This window comes from Crotalus tigris, unplaced genomic scaffold, assembly GCF_016545835.1.
Source record: "Crotalus tigris isolate CLP2741 ecotype Arizona unplaced genomic scaffold, ASM1654583v1 scf7180000017614.5298720, whole genome shotgun sequence".
In the NCBI taxonomy this organism is placed as follows: Eukaryota; Metazoa; Chordata; class Lepidosauria; order Squamata; family Viperidae; genus Crotalus; species Crotalus tigris.
In genome coordinates this window covers 397,345-423,960 of record NW_024096513.1, presented here as the reverse complement: position 1 = coordinate 423,960, position 26,616 = coordinate 397,345, and the positions used below count along the sequence as shown (strand labels likewise).

The 26,616-nt window shown below is 38.6% G+C and overlaps 1 protein-coding gene and 1 gene segment (V, D, J or C); both read right to left on the bottom strand.

The window, feature by feature from the left end:
• Positions 1-8,792: 8,792 nt before the first annotated feature.
• LOC120300504 (vomeronasal type-2 receptor 26-like) lies at positions 8,793-17,206 on the bottom strand. Its single transcript, XM_039326655.1, has 7 exons — positions 17,049-17,206; positions 16,215-16,506; positions 15,313-15,334; positions 13,349-14,205; positions 11,866-12,015; positions 10,443-10,569; positions 8,793-9,694 (listed from the first exon to the last, which is right to left on the bottom strand). Exons 1-7 carry the CDS (start codon positions 17,204-17,206, stop codon positions 8,793-8,795), a joined length of 2,508 nt encoding a protein of 835 aa, XP_039182589.1.
• Positions 17,207-19,806: 2,600 nt separating this feature from the next.
• LOC120300501 lies at positions 19,807-20,385 on the bottom strand. The segment is given in 2 exon segments: positions 19,807-20,207; positions 20,293-20,385. Coding segments are annotated over 2 exon segments (438 nt in total).
• Positions 20,386-26,616: the final 6,231 nt, after the last annotated feature.

The following is a 26,616-nucleotide window of genomic DNA, read 5'->3' as shown; positions in this document are numbered from 1 at the left end:
TATGATTGTATTTATTGTAATATGCTTCTTAGAAAAGGCTTGAAGCAGAATAATAAACCAGTTTGGTCAGATATCTAAACCATGACTATATACAAAAACTAATATTACACAATCAGAATTCTGGAAAGGATGTAAACAGAGTCCTCTTTCTAAGCCATTTTCTTCGTACTGTGAATGGGAGCTCCATGTACTTACTAGCCATGCCATCTACAGAGTTAATTATGAGTATCTTTTACATCACTACCATCTAATCATTGTAATTCTTCCAACAATGTGAGTAAACTGTGCCTGAAACCCATTTTTATATTACAAATGTAGAATTGAAAATAAAACTTACACTGGAAGATCAAAACTTATCTCCTGCAAGGGATGTTCCATGTAGTAAACTTCATTTAAAATATACATTATCTGAGAGACCATCCCCCCTATGAAGATATCACCTGAATGATACTTCTCGTGAGGAACAGGGAGAGATTTTGTTGCGGGACACTTCATTTTAACTAGCTAATATGCTGTAGAAACTCTTAAATTGAATTATGATACTAGACAGAGAGGGATCTTCTTAAGTGAAGATTCTCCTGTGATCAACCTGATTGAGCAGCAGGTTGGACTAGAGGACCTCCCAGGTCCCTTTCAACACTGTTATTCTGCTCTTGGGCTGCAATCTAACTAAAGTCAGCATTATGAATGTCAAGAGAATTATTAGAAAATCAGCTCATAAATATTAAATATGTTGTACAGATTTGATCTCACAGTTACAAAATTAAGAGTTCACATTCTTAATAGTTAAAATGGAGAAACTGTTCCTAACACAGTAACATTAAATGGCATCCACAGAAGAGTTTATAACCAGTTTTGGTCATGTATCAAGCACTCAGTTTGATAAAGAAAATATATTTTTAAACCCTGTAATTATCTCTTGTCACCAAGTGTATCATTTCATTATCATTATAAATCATTTTTGATTGGTTCTTCAGATGTTTATTGGAGTAATAATAAATCATGAAAAGACAGCTGGCAGCTTGTAAAATAGAAGGAATGTGTGACAGAGGGGGAAAATGGACAGGAAGAAAGAAGAGTAGATGTTGGGGTCATTCAAGAACATATTCTGAAATCTTATTCTTGCTTGTTGGCCATGAAGGAGCAGAGGTGATTTCAGAGCAGATCTGGAGTGGGGGGAATAATAATAACACTAAGTTAGCATCACAATACTAATACCCAGTGCATTTCTCTCAGGTGCACACTGTCTTTCAGAAGCAAATAAGCAAATCTAAAAACTTATTTTTAATTTCTTGTGTTTAGAAAGCCAGGTTCCAATATGAGGAAGTGGATGGGAAAATAGAAAACTTAACTCTACTATTCTTTCCTGATCTTTTCAAGCAAGCTTGTTTACAGCATGGTTTTATTGAACTCTCTTTCAATCCCTCTTTATATTTCCATTCTAAAATAAAATACAGACACTCTGCCCAATTGTATGCCTTACAATTGTATCTACCTCTGAAATTCACCTTCTTGTACATTCATGTGGTGGTGTAATCTATGATTGTATTTATTGTAATATGCTTCTTAGAAAAGGCTTGAAGCAGAATAATGAACCAATTTGGTCAGATATCTAAACCATGACTATATACAAAAACTAATATTACACAATCAGAATTCTGGAAAGGATGTAAACAGAGTCCTCTTTCTAAGCCATTTTCTTCGTACTGTGAATCGGAGCTCCATGTACTTACTAGCCATGCCATCTACAGAGTTAATTATGAGTATCTTTTATATCACTACCATCTAATCATTGTAATTCCTCCAACACTGTGAATAAACTGTGGCTGAAACCCATTTTTATATTACAAATGTTGAATTGGAAATAAAACTTACACTGGGAGATCAAAACTTATCTCCTGCAAGGGATGTTCCATGTAGTTAACTTCACTTAAAAGATACAATATCTGAGAGAGCATCCCCCCAATGAAGATATCACCCGATTGATACCTCTCATGAGGAACAGGGAGAGGTTTTGTTGCAGGACACTTCATTTTAACTAGCTAATATGCTGTAGAAACTCTTTTAAATTGAATTATGATACTAGACAGAGAGGGATCTTCTTAAGTGAAGATTCTCCTGTGATCAACCTGATTGAGCAGCAGGTTGGACTAGAGGACCTCCCAGGTCCCTTTCAACTCTGTTATTCTGCTCATGGGCTGCAATCTAACTAAAGTCAGCATCATGAATGTCAAGAGAATTATTAGAAAATCAGCTCATAAATATTAAATATGTTGTACAGATTTGATCTCACAGCTACACAATAAAGAGATGACATTCTTAATAGTTAAAATGGAGAAACTGTTCCTAACACAGTAACATTAAATGGCATCCACAGAAGAGTTTATAACCATCAAGCACCCAGTTTGATAAAGAAAATACATTTTTAACCCTGTAATTATCTCTTGTCACCAAGTGTATCATTTCATTATCATTATAAATCATTTGTGATTGGTTCTTCAGATGTTTATTGGAGTAATAATAAATCAGGAAAAGACAGCTGGCAGCTTGTAAAATAGAAGGAATGTGTGACAGAGGGGAAAATGGATAGGAAGAAAGAAGAGTAGATGTTAGGGTTATTCAAGAACATATTCTGAAATCTTATTCTTGCTTGTTGGCCATGAAGGAGCAGAGGTGATTTCAGAATGTTGGCATTTGGCAGTTAGTTTTCTTTGTAAGTATATTAGAAGTATACCTAAGTATACCTAAGTACCAAGAAAAAAATCATAGTGGCTATGGAGGTCTTCTCCATCTTGTTGTTGTTGTTAGTTGTGAAGTCATGTCCGACCCATCATGAACCCATGGACAATGTTCCTCCAGGCCTTCCTGTCCTCTACCATTTTCTGGAGTCCATTTAAGCTCATGTCTACTGCTTCAATGACTCCATCCAGCCATCTCATTCTCCGTCGTCCCCTTCTTCTATTGCACTCAATCTTTCCCAGCATCAGGTTCTTCTCCAGTGAGTCCTTCCTTCTCATTAGGTGGCCAAAGTATTTGAATCTCAGCTTCAGGATGTGGCCTTCTAAAGAGCAGTCGGTGTTGATCTCTTCTAGGACTGACCAGTTTGAACACCTTGCAGTCCAAGGGACTCGCAGGAGTCTTCTCCAGCACCAGAGTTCAAAGGCCTGAATTCTTTTGTGCTTAGCCTTTCTTATGGTCCAACGTTCACAGCCATACATTGCAACTGGGAAAACCATAGCCTTGACTATACGCACTTTTGTTGGCAGGGTGATGGAATATAATAAAACTATGTACATTAAAATAGAGGGGCTCTAAAAATATGAGAAAATAACTGAGCAAAGGATTAATAAGAATGAGTGGCTTGGGGAAGAGATTTCTTATGCCTCTTTTTCCCCTTCTCTCCTTGCCAAGGGACTCGCAGCAGTCTTCTCTATCTTATGTAACCAGTAATGCAGTCTTCTCTATCTTATGGAAAAGAATGCATTACTGAGATGCAGCTTTTTCTCTAAATGCTACATAATTTTATTGGAGCCTCAACTGAATAACAGAAAACAAATGGAAGGAAGGAAGGAAGGAAGGAAGGAAGGAAGGAAGGAAGGAAGGAAGGAAGGAAGGAAGGAAGGAAATTCTGATAAAGTTATAATTTGTTTTCACTGAAATCTATGACCCCTGGTGTTCAGACTTTTGATGTCAAGATCTTTCTTCCTTATTTTATTACAATCACTAAGCAGAGTATCTGGTTAATAGCCAGTTGAACAGAATAATTTATGGCAAGATCATGGATGCTATAGAAATGAATCTGGTTTTACAAACAATATAGCAAAATGAGGCCCCTGATAACTATATCCATAGAACCTGAATGGCACTAGCACTAGCACTTAGGCCTTATATACTGCTTCATAATGCTTTACAGCCCTCTCTTAAGTGTATGTTATGTTATCTTATGTTATCTTTTTAAGACCCAAGAAATGTAGCAGAGCACAGAATTTTCTGGAACTGAAAAAAGTTTTTGCTTGGCTTCAGATTCACTTCCTTTCTCTGTGTCTCTTGCACAGTAATAAACTGCTGTGTCTTCTGGCTTGAGGTTGTTCATTTGCAAATACAACAGACTATTGGAATCATCTCTGGAGATGATGAAGCGTCCCTTCACATTATTTGAATAGTAAGTGCTAGATGATCCTGTACTTATGCGGGCCACCCATTCCAGTCCTTTCCCTGGAGCCTGTCTCACCCACTCCATGTAGTAGCTGCTGAAGGTGAATCCAAGGGCTTGGCAGGACAGATGGAAAGATTCTCCAGGTCTTCTCACAGCCCCTCCAGACTCCTCCAATTTGATCAATTGCATCCTTGGAACAAATAATTTATGTAAAAAAATGTTTCTGGAAGATTCAAAGTTATCATGCATCATTCCTGCTGAACAAACATAAATTACCTTGGAGAATGGAGAAACAGAGGAGAAACCAAATCATTTTTTACCCTATTTTTGCTCTGCTGTAGAGTGATAAAAGAATCAGAGGCACAACAGCTTATGCTAACTGGGGCAGAGAAACTATATGCCAAGGCTGTAGAGAAAACTGCCAACATATTTGCATATGCTACAGGATAAAAGAGCAGTTGACCCGTGATAACTAAACATATGTATTGTTCTAACCTTTATTTTATTGTGTTGTTAAACAGACAAGGATGAAAGGAAAAAGCTGCTTAATGTAAGACTGTTTAGAGAGATAAATTAAAAGTTTAAAACAACCCCTGTTTTCAATTTGCAATCATAAAGATTGGTCAGAAATATTTGCACTTTGTTTGTGTCATTCCAATGCTCTAGATATCATTTGGTGAAACTCTGCCTCATTTTGTATGCATTTCATTTTTCTGAAATTAATGCAATGAATTATTTTATGGAATCTGATCTCATGCACACGCGTTTGCATTGGTTGATTGGTTGATTGATTAAATTTAAATTCTGACTCCTAAATTTTCATTGAGGAGCTTACAGCAGCATGTGTAGTCCTTCCTATTTCTACTTGTCTTATCCAAATAAAAATTGTTCATAGGCTAGTCTCAGAGTGACTGCTCAAAGTCACTTTGGAGAGGCCCAAAGAAAAGAGGGCTTTAGGTGAATATGTAGTTTGTCTGAAAATGGTATAGGGTTACCTACCTGAGTAGAGGGTTGGACTTGATGACCTCCAAGGTCCCTTCCAACTTTATTATTATTATTATTATTATTTGAAATATTAATAATAGACCTCATTAGCTTCAGTTGTAGGAGATGAAGATTTCCTGTCACTTTTCTTTGAAGGCTAATCCACTGGAAACTCTACAGCGGAGGCATGCTAAGAGAGTTTATTAGAAGAAAAAAAAGGTTTTGCTTGGTTTTATAGTCACTTCCTCTTACTGTGACTCTTCCACAGTAACAAAGTGTTGAATCCTCTGGGTTCAGGCTGTTCATTTGCAGATGAAGGTGGCTGCGAGAATCATCTCTGGAGATGGTGAAGTGTCCCTTGACTATCCGAGTAGTAAATTGGAGAGACGGGAGATACCTATATACAAAATTCATTCCGAGCTTTTCCCAGGAGCTTGCTTCATCTGTTATTATTCATTCAATGGTCACTGAAGGTGAATCCAGAGGAAGGAAGGAAGGAAGTTGCGAAGTCATGTCCGACCCATATAGACCATGTAATGAAGGATCAGTCTCCATGTTTTACTAGATTCTGGGCTATCTGGGTCTCTTGGCCCTTGCCAGCTTCATTGTAGCTTTACATGCTCGTAAACTGCCTGACAGCTTTAATGAAGCCAAGTTCATCACCTTTAGCATGTTGGCCTTCTGTAGTGTGTGGGTCTTCTAGAGGAAGCACTAGAGGAAAAGCCATGGTGGCTGTGGAGATCGTCTCCATCTCATGTTCTTGTGCTGGGCTCCTAGGCTGTATCTTTTTCCCTAAATGCTATATCATTGTATTTAGACCTAAAGTAAACAACAGGGAACACTTAATAAGGAAAATGACTGAGTAATTTGTCATTCACATATACATTCATGTATTTTGCAAAAAGCATGATATTCACAGTCAATACATTTTGACTAGAGATACAATTTTAATTAGAGAGTCATTTTAGTTGAGACCAAATACCCATCTTATCTAGCATCCTTGCTCTAAAGAGGTCATATCATTTCTCTACTGGTGGCCCTAAATCACTCATGGATAAATTATTATTTTCTTCAGGAATTCTCTTAAGAAACAGATAGTTTTCAGTTGATATTTATCCCATATCATATTGTATCACAATTCTCAGCAGCTCACATAGAAAAAATACAATATAAAGCATATCCAAGAGAACTATAAAAACATTACAGCAATACAAAGATGATACACTCAGAATATTAGGTTATATCCAGCTCTGCCTAACATGGTCCCTCATGTGAGTAGGGTTTATGTAATGGGGGAAAAAAGCAGAATGGTCTGACTACTGACTAGTTAAACACCAGATGTTTTCCAAGCATTGATTAGGCTCACCAACTTGTTGTTATCGTTCCGGCTAATGAAACACTTCAAAGAACTTCCAGGCATTGATTTCCCTAAAAGTCTTTTATTGATTCAAAATGTCGGCACAGGCCTAATGGGGTCTATGCTAAGATCTAAGTTCTCTTCCTCTGAGCAGTTAAATTATCAGCATGTTCCCTCCCTAAATTAGTTGTCTTATATCACATTATCCAATTAGTGTGAAGGTCAAAGGTTCCCTTCCTCTTTCTTTCCTGGGCTTTACCCCCACCTTCTTTTGCTCTGTATTAACCCCCAAAATACCAGACAGTTCTGCATATTTTCAAAGCAAGAATATACAGTATTTGCAGTGTTGACACATGAATTCTATTTATAAGCCACAGCTAGTCTGTTTCCCTTGTTGCAGTTGAACCATTATTGTGCTCCTGAAACTCTTGTCACTTTGATTTTGAGGTTTCTTGCAACTGAATGTGCAACTGATCATGTCATGTGTGGGATCTGAGATAGGAGAGATGACAAGATCAAATCAAATCAAATATGCAAAAAGATTCTCCAAAACATCTGGGTTTTCAACAGTTTTCATAGGCCAACAAAACTATTCTACAGTTTTAGTTCTGCAATATTCTCTCCTTACCTAAACTCTCCAAACCTCTTTAGAATAAGGGATTGTCAACAAATTTTCACTAGGTTAATCTAATTGATAGAGCCAAATCTGGCCAGAAAAGCTTGTCCATACCTATCTGGATGCCATTTCATGGAGGGCATTATAGGTCAGAATTGTGCCTTAAATTGGATCTGGAAACCAATTAGAGACCTTTGCAAAACTTGTATTATGTTGTCAGGAGCCTGAGGGATGCAATTTGAACCTACTGTATTTTCTGAATATTCTCTAAGGCAGTGAAGGTGAAAGTTTTAGAGACTGAGTGCCCAAAAACTGGCCCCGCCTCCACTCCACCCTGCCCCTGCTCTGCCCTCCCATTCCCTGCCCCCCCCTGCCCACAGGACCACTCATTGCCTCCACAGCCCGCCGCAGATTGCCTAGGCAGCCCAGCAGCGCTATGACAGCCACACCCTCTGCCCGTGCCCCTGCAGCATCAACTGCATGATGGGGTGTGAGGGCAGAGTCTTTTCTATTCTGTGTGGCTGCCATGTCCTTGTCTGCGCTGCTCCATGTGGGCCATGCTCGAGGACGACTCTCCTTCAGGGGGGCCGCTGGAGAGGAGGGAGTCGCAGGGGGAGGCAAGGTTGGGGCAATGGCACGTGTGCCCACATAAAGGGCTCGGAGGGCCGCCTCTCGTACCCATGCCATAGGTTCGGCACCACTGCTCTAAGGGAAGCCCCAACTTGAGCTAAGCTGATATGGTTTTGAACAATTTTTTCATTTGGCTGAATGATATTTTCATGAAATATTAGCCACTGTTGCATGTATCCTTTGTGAATTTATCAAATCTCTGTAAAGTGATCTCAAGTGACAATAATCTACATTTTGTGCTGATGAAAGTGTATTATAGTTGTCCTGTGACTAGCATAGATGGAGGAAAGGATAACTCTATTGTGTTTATTAAACTGACTTTATTAATCTATATAAATATTTCTACTCTGACCACCGTTAAATGAAACCACTATTTGTGAACTCCATATAGCTTTTTCAGATGAATGGTGAGTTTGGGAGGGATGGAGAGATAGAGATAGAAAAAAAATGAGGCAATAGTCATTATGAACATTCCTTATTGCTCTTGGTGGTTGATCATACTCATTCTTGAATGAGCATCTTTTTTTCAGTTAATTGCCTTCATTCCTCATCTGCATTCAGCCCTTCTGTCAACTGTCCCAACTTGGTCAGCCAGTAAAGAAAGACTCCCAGCCCATGACTAGCCAAAAGCACACTTCACCAAAGCCAAAGTGGTTTCAGAAGTGGCAAAGCTGGATCTGAGATTTTTGTGCACAAAAGATACAGTTAACATTCCCTTGCTTCCTGCCAATCCCTTGGTTATCAGTCAATGTCCAACTGGGTATTAACAACCTGTTTGGGAAACAGTTCCTGTCTTTGCGTGCTGACCATTCCACATTCTTTTAGTATGGCATTGAGATAACTGATGCTTCTCAAGGGACAGTATTGCTTGGTTTTGAAAATCTTTGGTGCCTTCCCTGTGTCCCTACCTCCACTGCTCCCTCCCCCTGTTACTGATGTCAGGCTGTCAGTTTGCAATGTATAGCTTAGCAAAATGGCAACCATGATACCTACATTATCTCCTTGTAGAGTCCAATCTTTCAAAATAAAGGGACACAAATGAAAGGTGTTTAAGTCTTCATTTTTATTAAGTTCTCCTTGGAATTCAACTCAGGCCGCAGCACAATAATATAAAATTTGGGGAAAAATATACAACCAAATAGTCCAAAAGTGGAAGCTAAAATGGAGAAGATCTCCAGAGCTACTGTATACTTCCCTTTGATGCTCAAGTAGGCTGGAATGAAAGAAAACCACACAGCGCAAAAAATCAACATGCTGAAGCTGATAAACTTGGCTTCATTGAAGCTATCTGGCAACTTCCTAGTCTGGAAAGCCACTATGAAACTGATGATGGACAAAAGGCCCAGGTAACCCAAGACAAAATAAAACATGTTGGAAGAACCTTCATTGCATTTGACTATAATTTCAGTGATTAGAGTGTTATGGTCCAGATCTGGGAAAGGAGGAGAGATGGCCAACCATACTACACAGATAGCTGCTTGCAAAAGGGAGCAAGAAAGAATTATACCTCTGGCCAATCTTTTCCCCACCCACTTTCTCAGGCTGGATCCTGGTTTGGTGGCCATGAAAGCCACAACAACCGTGATGTTTTTGGCCAAGAGGCAGGATACCACTGCTGAGAAGATGAAGCCAAACGTTGCTTGCTGGAGTAGGCAGGTTATTGTCCCAGGTTGTCCAATGAATAAAAAAGAGCAGAGAAAACAAAGAAGGAGGAACCCAAGGAGGGTGTAAGTGAGTTCTCTATTGTTCGCTTTGACAATCGGCGTATCTTTGTGCTTTATGAAAATTCCTAGCAAGAAAAGCGTGAGGAGAGAAAAAAATAGAGCAAGAGATGCTAAACAAGCCCCTAAAGGATCTTGATAAGATAGGAAAATCATAGTTTTGAGAATGCAGTGGTCATGGTGTCTGCTTGGATATTGATCCTCTGGACATTTGAAGCAGTCATTCATATCTGAGGAAAATAACAAGAAGTCATACATTTTCTGGTTTCTTTCTCCATTGGTCAGTCCTTTATCGGCCCAAACATTTGCTATACAGGTAGTCCTACAACAGTTCATTTAATGATCATTCAAAGTTACAATGGCACTGAAAAAAGTGAGTTATTATCTTTTTTCACACTTCTGACTTTTGGAGTATCCCCATGGTCACGTGACCAGAATCCAGACTCTTGGCGACTGACTCATATTTCTGATGGTTGAGTGTCCCCCAATCCCCTTTTGCAACCTTCTTAAAAGCAAAGTCAGTGGGGGAACCCAGATTCAATTAACAACCATGTTACTAACTTAACAACTTCACTGATTCACTTACAGTACCCACTGTGGCAAGAATTGTTGCAAATGGGGCAAAACTCACTTCACAAATGTTTTGTTTAGCAACAGAGATTTTGGGCTCAATTGTGGTTGTAAGTTGAGGATTAATTGTAATTCATCCAGGTTTCTAGTCTATCCCCTCTTCTCAGAAGGCGTCCTCAAGTCCCTGTATCCTCATTATATCTTTATTCTAAGACTTCTCCAGCCTGTCAATAACCTGCTGGAAATGTGGTGCTCAAATTGTAGACAGATATTTACCCTGGCTGGTTTTCTCCAGTACACTTTCCCCTTCTCCCCTCCCCTTCCTACATATTAATACCATTGAAATGAAGTAGGCATTTCCTTGGAAGAGTAGAATGGAGAGGCTACCTATATTTAGAAATTTCTTACCTTTCTGGTTTGAAATCTTCCCTTCTGGGCAATGAACACAACTGTAACAACAAAATTTCTCTCCTTCGTTCTTTTCTTTTCGATAACCAGGCAGACAGGCAGGGTTACATACAGAAATGGGCCGTATCTAACCAAAAAAGAAAAAGGGTTTCAGGACTGGACAAATGGTGAAGAATAGTATTTCATTTTTACAATTTTCAGACAGCTACTATTGACTGAGCAGATATAGCTAAAAAAGGAAATAGAGATACAACTATTCCTCATTTACTAGCACAAAAATTTTATAGTGTAATATTCTTTCCCCTGCAATTGTGGTTTCTTCTAACGAATTAAAAGAGATAAACCAGTATAAATCATAGGTAACTAGACACCCATGGCGCCGACATGCCTAGGAAGAAATGCAGCAGATAAATCCATAGAGTCATAATTTTACATAACTTGTATTTTGTTGTATTTTAATCAATTTATCACTGCATCAATGGCTTTCTATCTTCCTAAACATGATTCCAAGTGCCAAATAAAATAAAAGTAAATAAGGTATAACTATAAAACAAAAATGTGGACTCAGTTACTCTTCTGCTGTCAATGGTAGGAAAGAAGATAGATATAGGAAAGACTAACCAAACAGAATAACAGAGTTGGAATGGACCTTTGAGGTCTTCTAGTCCAAACCCCTGGCAAAGAAAGAGATCCTATACCATTTCAAACAAAACCTCCAGTGATGGAGCATCCACAACTTCTGGGGGCAAGTTATTCCACTGATTAATTGTTCTAATTGTAAGGAAATTTCTCCTTAGTTCTAGGTTGGTTGTTTGGTTCTCTTCTTGACTAGTTTTGATTCATTGCTTCTTGTTCTACCTTATAACAAAAGGCTAGGGTATTCCTGATGGAATCTAATAAATCACGAGCAACAAACTGGTAGTATTATGAGACCCTTTCTGGTATGTAGTTTCAGGTCTGGTTTTTATTTCTTGGAGAAATAAATCTAGTTTACAAAGCACAGAAGGCAAGACATGAATGGATGGAAACTAATCGAGGAGAGAAGCAACTTAGAACTAAGGAGAAATGTCCTGAGAGTGAGAACAATTAATCAGTGAAACAAGTTGCTTTCAGAAGATGTGGGTGCTCCATCACTGGAGGCTTTTAAGAAGAAAATAAACACCCACTTGTCTGCAAAGGTATAGGATCTCCTGCTTGAGCAAGGGGTTGGACTAGAAGACCTCTAATGTTCCTTCCAATCTGTTATTCTGTTATGGATGGATATATCCAGAATTGTTTCTGTCTCTGAAAATGAACATAAGGATACATGAGAATTTAGGAACCTCTGGAATCTACTATACTTCACCTGGTTAAATCCTTGGTGCCAAACCATTTTATCCTCATCTACAGTTAAATATCTCCCATCAGAAGTGTAAGGATTTACCCTTCCAATTTTAACCCCGCGGAAGGAGTTGTTTGGAAAGACAACCAAGTTTGTAATTTCAAGACCAGTTGGCATTTCTCCATGCTTATCCAGGAAGACAGTATCTGCGGCAGAATTATTGAACGAAATGTCTTGAAGAAATAGATGAAGCTAGTTATAAGCAGGGGAAAAACATTAGTCACCTTCGGTTTTCTATGTGGCAGGGTTTTTTTTTTAAAAAAAAATAAAATAAAATAATGATTTATAGTATAATGCCCTATATATTTTTTATTGTTTTATTGATATTCTGTACATTGTAAGCTGTATTAATGTTTACATGAATTAATTGTTGATCACATTTTTATTTCTCAGAAACCAGACTAAATTCCCACACTACATTCTATAGATCCATAAAAGGTAATCTGCTAAAGAGCTATTGGTACTTTTGAAGACAAGTCAGGATCCTATATGGTTAAACTTTGGGACAAGATTGGGAAGACCTGATTTACTTGAACCTTTGGAAGCACATTGGGTGACTGAGCTAATCCCTCTGCATGTCAGTTTGAGCAATGTTGTTAAGATAAATTGGAGGAAGGAACATAATGTTGCATTTAGCTTCTGAATGGGACCGTGTGCCGAAACAGGAAGTTCAAAGGACAATCTAAGAGAATGGGACATCCCTGTAGAAGATAATCTGTGGGAATATGGAGAAGAACAACCCATCTCACATATGTTATGCTACATATAATGTCCTTCAACAGCTGTGGAGGATGACTTCACGCTGGCGAAAGAAAATATTGTCAGTGTGTCATGACACTGGGAGAATGTCATTTATCCTATTTATTTTATATATTTTTTACACATGCTATGTTTCTATGACCCATTTTATACCTATTGTACCTGCTCAGTGTTGAATGTTATATCTCTATAATTTGAAGGTGCTTCTGATTCGAATAAAGAAAAGCTTCTGAATAAAGGACACCATATACAACCAATAAATTATTAATATAATAAATAAGCATTGTGAATCTACATCCACTATTCATAACTTATAGCAGAGTTTTCTATAGGATTAAAGTATTTTCAGTTCCTATGGAGGTTACATCATTTCATCCTTAATATTGATGATTAGGGGTGACATGATAGCAGTGTTCCAATATGTGAGGGACAGCCACAAAGAAAAAAGAGTCTACCTATTCTCCAAAGCAACTGAAGGCAAGACAAGCAATGGATGGAAACTAATCAAGGACAGAATGAACCTAGAACTAAGAAGAAGTTTCCTGACAGCAAGAACAATCAACCAGTGAAACAGCTTGCATTCAGTGGTTATGGGGGCTCCAACACTAGAGTCTTTTAAGAAAGGACATGACAACTATTTGTCTAAAATGGTATAGGGTTTCCTGCTTGAGCAGGAGGTTAGAGTAGAAGATCTCCAAAGTCCCTTCCAACTCTGTTATTCTGATATCTTAGTACCACTTAATTAATCCTATAGGAGATAAATTACCTGCCAGGGTTTTAGTTTCTGAAGATTAGTATCTTGGTGACCCATCTTTGCTTTCCTTTTCGATTGAGATGAATAGATTTTATGTAAAGCATGTGCTGCTGCGTACATGGCATTATAAATACTGTAACTATGAGCAGCCATGGGCATTTCAAAAAAAGAGCCAGGAAGACTCCCTATCTTTTCCTCTCCAGTGCATATCTTATTGACCGTTAATGTCCCAGTGGAATTTGTGAAAAGACACCCAAATGATTGTTCCCAAAACTCCTTGAGAAAAGTATCTTCTCTTGTCCCAAATGGCTGGAGCCCCTGAAGAAATGTATGGAACCCCTGAACTTCATTGGACTGAACTGTCAGAGAAATGGCTCCTCTGAATTTCTGCAAACGCCATCCTTTCTGGAAGCTCATTAATGCAAAATCAATCTGAGCTGTCATGATCCACACCTTCCCACCAGGAGTAAGTTCTTCGGGTAGACTACTGACTGTTTCTACCATTAAGGTCAACCAAATAAATGAACTTGTTTCTCCATAAACAATAAAGACTTTGACTTTTCCTTGCACCATATGTAGATTATATTTTTCAGCTGTTTCCCATGTATATTCATAGTTGGAAATATAAGCTTGTTTTGGAGTTCTTTCAATGAAGTCTGAACAGATTCCATTCTTGGAAAACAAGGACTGCAAGCTTTGTAGGAAAAGTGTCCCACTGTTATCATCTACAATGAAGAGGCCAACCCAAGTCCATCCAAAATGTTGTAACACATGGATAATCCCCAAACCTTGATGGGCTTCATTAGGGACAATGCGGTAAAAGGAAGGAGTTTTATACTTCTTTTCTGGACAAAAGAGCCATATGTAATCTACAAAAAAGCAAATAAATAAAATTATGCAAGAAAGTCAACACAAAAAATTTGGCCAACTCTGCTAATTCCATTAGCTTTTTTTACCATTGTCCACGGTGGGAATCAAAGCATCCTTTCACTTTTGTGCATAGAGCAATCTTGCTGCTGTCACCATGTATAAAATCAGAGTTCCAATTTTTTTCCCAGTTCTCTTTCCATTAGACCCAGAAGGAAAGTTTCTGGTTGAATCTTTATGTTCGCTTTAAGAATTTTCTGCATTAATATATGAATAAGGCAATATTTCTTTGCCTTATCACATGTCCACCATAAATGATAAAAAGTCCCTTCTTTACATTTACATTACCAACATCATTTGAAATACCTTTATAAATGAATATTTATATACTTCACTGACCTTAGGAAATTAACATAATGATCTCTACATGCTCCCCTCATATAAGCAGTATGATTTAATTTGTCATAATACATAATATATTAGATCTCTGGACTTTTGATTTGATCTCTGAGTATGGCACTTTGGCTGCAAACATGTTATCTCCATTCGGGAGGAGGTGGACATCTTCAGTGCAGCACAATTCAAAGTGCACTGAAGATACCCGCCTCCCTAATGGAGATGAAACGTTTGCAACCAAATCCTCAAGCTCGTATATCAAACCAACAGTCCAACTACCATCCCGAACTACTAATATTCAAACACATTTTAATCATATTAGATCTCTTTCCATGAGTATTTTAATTTAATTTAATTTAATTTAATTTAATATTTGTACAATGCTTATTGATCTAAACAGTATATGGGATTCTTTTCTCTGTATCACTAAGATGCGGAATATATATTTTTCTCCTTTCCAGTTCAGTTTCTTGAAGATTTGGGAGAAATATGCAGGTAACAGAATAATGGAATAGCTGGTTTGGCCTTTGAGATCTTCTAGTCCAATTCTCCTCCTGAGGCAGAAAACCCTATACCATTTCTCACAAATGGTTGTCCAATCTCTTTTTAAAAACCTCTAATGACCTTCTTTTCACAGAAGCAATGTGAGCTCAAGAAAAATGAGCTTCTTATTTTTGACAGTCTACATATTTTCCCCAAAATCAGTCACTTGCCTGCCCATTGTTCAAAAATTGACTATATTAATATAGAAGACAAAGCTCTACTAAGATAATCCCAGAGACTCATAAAATACCCTCTTATTATTTCTGTCAGGCTGTATAAGGGACACATTTCTGATGCAGATACCCTGAGCAGAGGAGATGAAAAATGTATTTTTGGACTCCTCTAGTGCAGTTGAAGGGCCAAAGAGAATTCATTGTAAATAAAGCTGAAGGGAAGACATGAAATTGACTGGGATAGTCACATAAGTACTAAAGTGAGAGCATGGAGAAGTATCAACAGAAAAAGAGGGATTCACTCAACCATTTTGTGCTTGATTGCTGCCTAGCTCTAGAAGACAAGAGATAAAGCAGTTGGCCAGCCTGTTATGTTACACACTGCATAGTCTTTAAAATGTTAGCAAAAGGTTTGGGGGGAAATGGGTGAGCAATACCGAAAGTTGTGTGTATAAATTTATTTTACTCTTTATCTGAAGTATTTTTTATGAATGTAATGTAAAATTAAAAATATTTTTTTTACAAAAAAAATGTTAGCAAAAGGAAATAAAATGACCACTCATGTCTTTAGATATGAGGGTAGTAAATAATTCATTTTTCATTCAGATATGTGCTGCTAATTCTGCCACAACAAGTTTGGGAATGCCAAGAAAAAGAGGAAATAGCGGGTTTAAGAAATGTCCAATTGTCTCTGATTTTTTTTAGTGCTTTCTGGAGCTTGGTTGTTTTCTTGCAGAGGTTTCATTACCCAAGCTAACTACCAACATCACTAGCACTGATGATTTTACCTAGTTTGGGTAACAAAACCTCTGCAAGAAAACAACCAAGCTCAGAGAGCACCAAGGATGCCTTATTTCAACCCTCAACTACAAATATTCTCCTTTACTGGAATGTTTTACCTGTGGAATTTTGTAGAGGCTTAAGATAACTGCCATGTCCATGGAAACATCGTAGCCAATCCCCCCAATGACAGCAATGAGATTTTTCTCCATCCCACATTGGAAGTTGGGAACAAACTGGTCAACTTTTGAGAGCAGATCCAAGATATTGCGATAGACCATCCTTGCATCATAATAGCTGTCATAAATATGGAATCCAAGGGTGATGTTGGGCAAAAGGTGAGTATCCTTATTGATCTCATTTACACAAAAAACCAAGGCCAGCAGGTGCTGGTAGAACTTGGTGATCATGCTGTCAACAGAGAAATATATTGCAGTTTTAGTAATTTTCACCTTTGTACTGTGCAAAACAAATGCTTGTTTTATTGAACTCTCTTTCAATCCCTCTATATATTTCCATTCTAAAATAAAATACAGACACTCTGCCCAATTGTATGCCTTACATTTGTATCTACCTCTGAAATTCACCTTCTTGTACATTCATGTGGTGGTGTAATCTATGTTGCATTTATTGTAATATGCTTCTTAGAAAAGGCTTGAAGCAGAATAATAAACCAATTTGGTCAGATATCTAAACCATGACTATATACAAAAACTAATATTACACAATCAGAATTCTGGAAAGGATGTAAACAGAGTCCTCTTTCTAAGCAATTTCCTTCGTACTGTGAATGGGAGCTCCATGAACTTACTAGCTATGCCATCTACAGAGTTAATTATGAGTATCTTTTATATCACTACCATCTAATCATTGTAATTCCTCCAACACTGTGAATAAACTGTGGCTGAAACCCATTTTTATATTACAAATGTTGAATTGGAAATAAAACTTACACTGGAAGATCAAAACTTATCTCCTGCAAGGGATGTTCCATGTAGTTAACTTCACTTAAAAGATACAATATCTGAGAGAGCATCCCCCCAATGAAAATATCACCTGATTGATACCTCTCATGAGGAACAGGGAGAGGTTTTGTTGCAGGACACTTCATTTTAACTAGTTAATATGCTGTAGAAACTCTTTTAAATTGAATTATGATACTAGACAGAGAGGGATCTTCTTAAGTGAAGATTCTCCTGTGATCAACCTGATTGAGTAGCAGGTTGGACTAGAAGTCCTCCCAGGTCCCTTTCAACTCTGTTATTCTGCTCATGGGCTGCAATCTAACTAAAGTCAGCATCATGAATGTCAAGAGAATTATTAGAAAATCAGCTCATAAATATTAAATATGTTGTACAGATTTGATTCACAGCTACACAATAAAGAGATGACATTCTTAATAGTTAAAATGGAGAAACTATTCCTAACCCAGTAACATTAAATGGCATCCACAGAAGAGTTTATAACCATCAAGCACCCAGTTTGATAAAGAAAATACATTTTTTAACCCTGTAATTATCTCTTGTCACCAAGTGTATCATTTCATTATCATTATAAATCATTTTTGATTGGTTCTTCAGATGTTTATTGAGTAATAATAAATCATGAAAAGACAGGTGGCAGCTTGTAAAATAGAAGGAATGTGTGACAGAGGGGAAGATGGAGAGGAAGAAAGAAGAGTAGATGTTGGGGTCATTCAAGAACATATTCTGAAATCTTATTCTTGCTTGTTGGCCATGAAGGAATAGAGGTGATTTCAGAGCAGATCTGGAGTGGGGGGAATAATAACACTAAGTTAGCATCACAATACTAATACCCAGTGGAACCTTTCTAATTATAGTACTTGCACATCTCTCTCAGGTGCTCACTGTCTTTCAGAAGCAAATAAGCAAATCTAAAAACTTCTTTTTAATTTCTTGTGTTCAGAAAGCCAGGTTCCAATATGAGGAAGTGCATGGGAAAATAGAAAACTTAACTCTACTATTCTTTCCTGATCTTTTCAAGCAAGCTTGTTTACAGCATGGTTGTCAATGTTATCCCCATTCCCTGAGTTAGACATGTACTCAACAGCTAAATAAATCATTCTTCAATTCCATGAAGAATTCTTCAATTCCATTTTTTTTATATTTTATGGTGTCCTTGACTATATGGTCCTTCTTTCATTTGCCAGCTCCATTGTGGCTTTCTAGAATCATAATCTACCTGATAGCTTTGATGAAGCCAGGTTCATCTCCTTCAGAATGTTGGCATTTGGCAGTTAGTTTTCTTTGTAAGTATATTAGAAGTATACCTAAGTATACCTAAGTACCAAGAAAAAAATCATAGTGGCTATGGAGGTCTTCTCCATCTTGTTGTTGTTGTTAGTTGTGAAGTCATGTCCGACCCATCATGAACCCATGGACAATGTTCCTCCAGGCCTTCCTGTCCTCTACCATTTTCTGGAGTCCATTTAAGCTCATGTCTACTGCTTCAATGACTCCATCCAGCCATCTCATTCTCCGTCGTCCCCTTCTTCTATTGCACTCAATCTTTCCCAGCATCAGGTTCTTCTCCAGTGAGTCCTTCCTTCTCATTAGGTGGCCAAAGTATTTGAATCTCAGCTTCAGGATGTGGCCTTCTAAAGAGCAGTCGGTGTTGATCTCTTCTAGGACTGACCAGTTTGAACACCTTGCAGTCCAAGTGACTCGCAGGAGTCTTCTCCAGCACCATAGTTCAAAGGCCTGAATTCTTTTGTGCTTAGCCTTTCTTATGGTCCAACTTTCACAGCCATACATTGCAACTGGGAAAACCATAGCCTTGACTATACGCACTTTTGTTGGCAGGGTGATGGGATATAATAAAATTATGTACCGTAAATGCCGGCGTCTAAGACGACTTCCGCGAGCACTGAAATCGGTGCCAAAGACGGGGGTCGTCTTATACGCCGAGTCGTCTTATACGCCGGAAATACTGGTACTTTCCAGCGTATAAGACGACGTTCTAGGAATGCGGTCCGGCTATAAAGACGGGGGTCATCTTATACGCCAGGTCGCCTAATACACCGGCATATATGGTACATTAAAACAGAGGGGCTCTAAAAATATGAGAAAATAACTGAGCAAAGGATTAATAAGAATGAATGGCTTGGGGAAGAGATTTCTTATGCCTCTTTTTTCCCTTCTCTCCTTGCCAAGGGTCTTGCAGGAGTCTTCTCTATCTTATGTAACCAGTAATGCAGTCTTCTCTATCTTATGGAAAAGAATGCATTACTGAGATGCAGCTTTTTCTCTAAATGCTACATAATTTTATTGGAGCCTCAACTGAATAACAGAAAACAAATGGAAGGAGGGAAGGAAGGAAGGAAGGAAGGAAGGAAGGAAGGAAGGAAGGAAGGAAGGAAGGAAGGAAGGAAATTCTGATAAAGTTATAATTTGTTTTCACTGAAATCTATGACCCTGGTATTCAGACTTTTGATGTCAAGATCTTTCTTCCTTATTTTATTACAATCACTAAGCAGAGTATCTAGTTAATAGCCAATTGAACAGAATAATTTATGGCAAGATCATGGATGCTATAGAAATGAATCTGGTTTTACAAACAATATAGCAAAATGAGGCCCCTGACAGTTATATTCATAGAACCTGAATGCCAATAGCACTAGCACTTAGGCCTTATATACTGCTTCGTAATGCTTTACAGCCCTCTCTTAAGCTTATGTTATGTTATCTTATGTTATCTTTTTAAGACCCAAGAAATGTAGCAGAGCACAGAATTTCCTGGAACTGAAAAAAGTTTTTGCTTGGCTTCAGATTCACTTCCTTTCTCTGTGTCTCTTGCACAGTAATAAATTGCTGTGTCTTCTGGCTTGAGGTTGTTCATTTGCAAATACAACAGACTATTGGAATCATCTCTGGAGATGATGAAGCGTCCCTTCACATTATTTGGATAGTAAGTGCTAGATGATCCTGTACTTATGCGGGCCACCCATTCCAGTCCTTTCCCTGGAGCCTGTCTCACCCACTCCATGTAGTAGTTGCTGAAGGTGAATCCAGAGGCTTGGCAGGAGAGATGGAGCGATTCTCCAGGTCTTCTCACAGCCCCTCCAGACTCCTCCAATTTGATCAATTGCACCCCTGGAACAAATAATTTATGTAAAAAAATGTTTTAGGAAGATTCAAAGTTATCATGCATCATTCCTGCTGAACAAACATAAATTACCTTGGAGAATGGAGAAACAGAGGAGAAACCAAATCATTTTTTACCCTATTTTTGCTCTGCTGTAGAGTGATAAAAGAATCAGAGGCACAACAGCTTATGCTAACTGGGGCAGAGAAACTATATGCCAAGGCTGTAGAGTAAACTGCCAACATATTTGCATATGCTACAGGATAAAAGAGCAGTTGACCCATGATAACTAAACATATGTATTGTTCTAACCTTTATTTTATTGTGTTGTTAAACAGACAAGGATGCAAGGAAAAAGCTGCTTAATGTAAGACTGTTTAGAGAGATAAATTGAAAGTTTAAAACAACCCCTGTTTTCAATTTGCAATCACAAAGATTGGTCAGAAATATTTGCAGTTTGTTTGTGTCATCCCAATGCTCTAGAAATCATTTGGTGAAACTCTGCCTCATTTTGTACGCATTTCATTTTTCTGAAATTAATGCAATGAATTATTTTATGGAATCTGATCTCATGCACACGCGTTTGCATTGGTTGATTGATTAAATTTAAATTCTGTCTCCTAAATTTTCATTGAGGAGCTTACAGCAGCATGTGTAGTCCTTCCTATTTCTACTTATAATAATAATAATAATAGTAAAGTTGGAAGGGACCTTGGAGGTCATCTAGTCCAACCCCCTGCTCGGGCAGAAAACCCTACACCATTTCGGACAAATGGCTGTCCAGTCTCTTCTTAAAAACTTCCAGTGTTGGAGCATTTACTGCTTCTGGAGGCAAGCTGTTCCACTGATTAATTGTTCTCACTGTCAGGAAGTTTCTCCTTAGTTCTAGGTTGCTTCTCTCCTTGATTAGTTTCCACCCGTTGCTTCTTGTCCTGCCTTCAGGTGCTTTGGAAAATAGCTTAATTCCCTCTTCTTTATGGCAGCCCCTGAGATATTGGAATACTGCTATCATGTCCCCCCTTGCTTTCTTCGTTAAAAGACATACCCAATTCTCTAGCAACGTTCCTTATATGTTTAGCCTCCAGTCCCCTAATCATCTTTGTTGCTCTTCTCTGTACTCTTCTAGAGTCTCAACATCTTTTTTTTATCGTGGTGACCAAAACTTATGCAGTATTCCAAGTGTGGCCTTACCAAGGCATTGAAGAGTGGTATTAATACTTCACGTGATCTATCCCTCTGTTAATGCAGCCTAGCACTGTGTTGGCCTTTTTGGCAGCTGCAGCACACTGCTGGCTCATATTTAAGTGATTGTCTACTAGGACTCCGAGGTCCCTCTCACAGTTACTACTATTGAGCATGGTGCCACCTATGCTGTACTTGTGCATTTGGTTTTTCTTGCCTAAATGTAGAACCTTGCTTTTTTCACCATTGAATTTCATTTTGTTAGTTAGTGCCCAGTGTTCAAGTCTGTCCAGATCCTTCTGTACCTGAAGCCTATCTTCTGGAGTGTTGGCTATTCCTGCCAGCTTGGTGTCATCTGCAAATTTGATGAGTTCCCCATCTATCCCTTCATCCAAATCGTTGATGAAGATGTTGAAGAGTACTGGGCCCAGAACAGAGCCCTGGGGCACCCCACTACACACTTCCCTCCATATAGATGCAGTTCCATTGAGGACCACTCGCTGAGTACGGCCGGTCAGCCAGCTACGGATCCATCTGGTGGTGGTTCTGTCTACCCACATTTTTCTATCTTGTCAAGTAGTAGGTTGTGATCTACTTTATCAAATGCCTTACTGAAGTCCAAGTAAATTATGTCCACAGCATTCCTCTGATCCACTAATTTTGTCACTTGGTCAAAGAATGCAATAAGATTTGTCTGGCATGATCTATTTTTGACAAACCCATGTTGGCTTTTAGTAATGACTTTGTTTGCCTCTAGGTGTTCGTTTGATTCGTTGTTTGATTATCTTTTCCAGGATCTTCCCAGGTATTGAGGTCAGGCTGATAGGTCTGTAATTTCCTGGATCCATTTTTTTTCCTTTTTTGAGGATGGAACTACATCAGCTCTTTTCCAGTCCTCTGGTAGTTCCCCTGTGTTCCAGGATCTTTGAAAAATATAGTTCAGTGGCTCCGATATCACATCTGCCAGTTCCTTGAGAACTCTGGGTGTAATCCATCTGGTCCTGGCGATTTGAACTCATCTAGGCTGGACAGGTGCTCCCTAACCATTTTCTTGCCTATCTTAACTTGTGTTTCTATTTTGTTTTTTATGGCACTATTTTTGATAGGTTGGTCTGTTTTTTCCCTTTGTGTAAAGACAGATGCAAAAATGAGTTAAATAGTTCTGCTTTCTCCCTGTTGCTTGTCACCTTCTTGCCACTTCCACCCACTAATGGACCAATCATTTCCTTCACTTTTTTCTTGTTTTTTACATGTTGAAAGAAGCTTTTTTTGTTATTTTTGACTTTGGTCGCAAGCCTTAGTTCATTTTGAGCCTTGGCTTTCTTCACTTCATCTTTGCAGACTCGGGCTATTTGCTGATATTCTGACTTAGTTATGTTCCCCTCTTTCCACTTTCTGTACTTGTCCTTTTTATCTTTCAATTTGTCAGAGAGTTCTTTATGCAGCCATGCTGTTTTCTTTTGAGAGCTGTTATTTTTCCTCTTTGTTGGTATTGTGCTAGACTGTGCTTTTATTATCTCATTTTTCAAAATTTTCCAAGCTTCTTGAGTTGTTTTCCCCTTGAGGATTCTCATCCATGGAATCCTTCCCAAGCCCTCTCTAAGTTTATTGAAATTAGCTCTCTTGAAGTCCACGACTCTAGTTTGACTGTGTTCTATTGGTTTTTGTGCTTCTATAATGCTTGTGAATTCCTTATATTGCATATCACTTTCCTCCGGTTCCTATGGCTTCAACGACCTTCTATCATTTCATCTCTGTAGTGAGAATTAGATCCAAATGCTAATCCCCTAGTTCCCTTCTCTACTTTTTGGGAGACAAAGTTGTCTGCTAGGTTTGTCAGGAATCTGTTTGATCTTCCACTTGGTGTAGAGTTTGTCTCCCAGTTGATGTCAGGGTAGTTAAAGTCCCCCATTACTATTGTGATTTGCTTCCTACATACCTTAGTTAGCTGACTAGCAAAAAGTTCATCTATTTCCTCTGTTTGGTTGGGTGGTCTGTAGTATACACCTATGGCAATGTCATTTCCCCCCCTTTTATATTGACCCAAATGCATTCAAGACAGTTTTTATCATTGTTGTACTCTATTTCTGTGGAGATGTAGTTATTTCTTATATATAGAGCAACTCCACCTCCTCTTTTATTTGGTCTGTTTCTTTTAAATAATTTAAATCCCTCTAGCTGTGTGTTCCATGTGTGAGTTTCATCCCACCATGTTTCCGTAACTGGCAACAATATCGTATCTGCCCTCATTAACCTGAATTTCTAGTTCACCCTGTTTGCTGTTCATACTTTGTGCATTGGTGTATAAACATTTGAGTCCTTTGTGGGTGGCCCTGTTTTTCCTTTCTACATAACCTGTGTGGTGCCTGAGTTCCCCTATTGTCTTACCACCTATTTGGTTAGTGCACTTTATATGGCACTCGCTATTAGAGGCTTCATTGTGATTGGTAGCAAGGTTGGTATTCTTGTCCACACACACATCTGTGCTACATGGACTGATAGCCCTATAGTTTTTAAATTGCCGGGGACAGGGTTGTTCCGTATCACTTAACTCCCTGTCCCCGCTGTTTAGTTTAAATTTCCCTCCAGAAAATCTGTGAATTTATAGCCGAGTAACTCAGTCCCTTTTTTTGATGGATGCAAACCATCTCTTTTGTACATCTTTTGATTGGACCAGCTACTGACATCGTGACTAATATATCCGAAGCCTTCCCCTTTACACCACTCCTTTAGCCACATATTGAATTTAGCCACATATTTACTTGTCCTATCAAAATAAAAATTGTTCATAGGCTAGTCTCAGAGTGACTGCTCAAAGAGGCCCAAAGAAAAGACAGCTTAAGATGAATATGTAATTTCTCCCAAAATGGTATAGGGTTACCTGCCTGAGTAGAGGGTTGGACTTGATGACCTCCAAGGTCCCTTCCATCATCATCATCATCATTATTATTATTATTATTATTATTATTATTGATCATCGCACAGTCAGCCAGATGTTCAGACTGGATTTGGCATTTTGTCTACCTATTGAGTCCTTACCCAGGTCCTGGGATAGGCAGATGGGAATGTTTGATGGTATTACAGATATCGTCACAGGATGGAAGCAGTTCCTAGTAAGGCCGCCTTTTGCAATTGATTAGTAGCGAATTTGTCAATGCCAATGGTGTTCAAGTGGTGCTCCAGTTGTTTTGGGATTGCACCCAAGGAGCCTATGACTATTGGTACTACCCTTGCTTTCTTTTGCCACAGTCTTTCTATTTCTATTTCTAGTCTTTGTATTTTGTTATGTTCTCCAGTTCTTTCTCTTCTATTCTGCTGTCTCCAGGCACTGCCACGTCCACTATCCAGACTTTTTTGTCTTTCTTATCGACAATTGTTAAGTCTGGGGTGTTATGGTGCAGGTGCTTGTCTGTTTGAATTCTGAAGTCCCAGAGCAGTTTAATTTTATCATTTTCTAGGACTTTCTCTATTTTATGATCCCACCAGTTTTTGCTTACAGGCAAATGATATTTTTTGCAGATCTTCCAATGCACCATTGTTGCTACTTTGTCATGCCGCTGCTTGTAGTCAGTCTGTGCAATCTTCTTGCAACAGCTTACCAGGTGGTCCACTGTTTCTTCAGATTCTTTGCATAGGCGGCACTTACTGTCTGTTGCTGTCTTCTCAATTTTGACTTTGTATGCATTTGTCCTTAAGGCTTGGTATTGTGCAGCCAGAATTAGTCCCTATTATTATTATTATCGATCATCACACAGTCAGCCAGATGTTCAGACTGGATTTGGCATTTTGTCTAGCTATCGAGTCCTTACCCAGGACCTGGGATAGGCAGATGTGGATGTTTGATGGTATTACAGATATCGTCGCAGGATGGAAGCAGTTCCTAATAAGGCCGCCTTTTGCAATTGACTAATAGCGAATTTGTCAATGCCAATTGTGTTATCCTCTTCTTGTTGGACTTGATCTGTAGTAACAGATCATTATTTCTTTGTTTTCAATCACTGTGTATCTGTGACGGGTAAACATCTTTTCTTCCAGTAGGTCTGCAGCTGCTGGCCCTGGTTGCTCAGCCAACAGTCCTGAGTCCTGTAACCCATTTTTCACCAGATATCCAGGAACTCCAATATCTAGTGCGGACCTTGTTAACCCGGGCGACGTCCAAGCCGGTATGGCATTCTGCAATTTACGTCTCATCATATTTTTTATGGGAGAGACACTCTTTGTCTGACTCCTCTGATGAGACCTGTCCAGTATGGTTGAACCTCTGGCATAGCTCTCATCTTCCTCAGAGTACACAAGCCCCACAACCATGTCAAGGTAGTGCCTCACTGGGGGATTATTATTATTACTATTATCTGAAACATTGGTCTCTGCTGAGCAGACCTTATTAGCTTCAGTTGTAGGAGATGAAGATTTCCTGTCACTTTTCTTTGAGAGCTAATCCACTGAAAACTCTACAGAGGAGGCCTGATAAGAGAGTTTATTAGAAGAAAAAAAATGTTTTTGCTTGGTTTCATAGTCACTTCTTCTCACTGTGACTCTCCCACAGTAACAAAGTGCTGAATCCTCTGGTTTCAGGCTGTTCATTTGCAGATGAAGGTGGCTGCAAGAATCATCTCTGGAGATGGTGAAGTGTCTCTTGACTTTATCCGAGTAGTAAATTGGAGAGACAGGAGATACCTATATACAAAATCCATTCCAAGCTTTTTCGAGGAGTTTGCTTCATCTGTTATTATTCATCCAATGGTCACTGAAGGTGAATCCAGAGGCTTGGCAGGAGAGATGGAGGGACTCTCCAGGCTGTCTCACATCCCCTCCAGACTCCACCAATTGTACTGCAGATGGCCCTCCTATAATGAAAACATAAAAAGTTTATTACATGAAAACTTAACATTAACACATATCTCTTCTGGAAGACCCTTAAATAAATACCTTTAACAAAAAAGAGAAGAAACTGTCCAAAGTTTATCATCATCTTCTTCTTCTTCTTCTTCTTCTTCTTCTTCTTCTTCTTCTTCTTCTTCTTCTTCTTCTTCTTCTTCTTCTTCTTCTTCTTCCTTCTTCTTCTTCTTCTTCTTCTTCTTCTTCTTCTTCTTCTTCTTCTTCTTCTTCTTCTTCTTCTTCTTCTTCTTCTTCTTCTTCTTCTTCTTCTTCTTCTTCTTCTTCTCCTTCTCCTTCTTCTTCTTCTTCTTCCTTCTCTTTTTCTTCACTAGGATTGTGGTTTGTCTAAAGCAGTAA

Coding starts and splice junctions, on each gene's coding strand:
- LOC120300504 (XM_039326655.1), bottom strand. CDS start 17,206: ATGAAGTGTCCTGCAACAAAACCTCTCCCTGTTCCTCATGAGAGGTAT. Junction 10,570..11,865: donor GCGGGGTTAAAATTGGAAGG/GTAAATCCTTAC, acceptor TTTTTTGGTTAG/ATACGGCCCATTTCTGTATG. Junction 9,695..10,442: donor GAAGATTTCAAACCAGAAAG/GTAAGAAATTTC, acceptor TATTTTCCTCAG/ATATGAATGACTGCTTCAAA.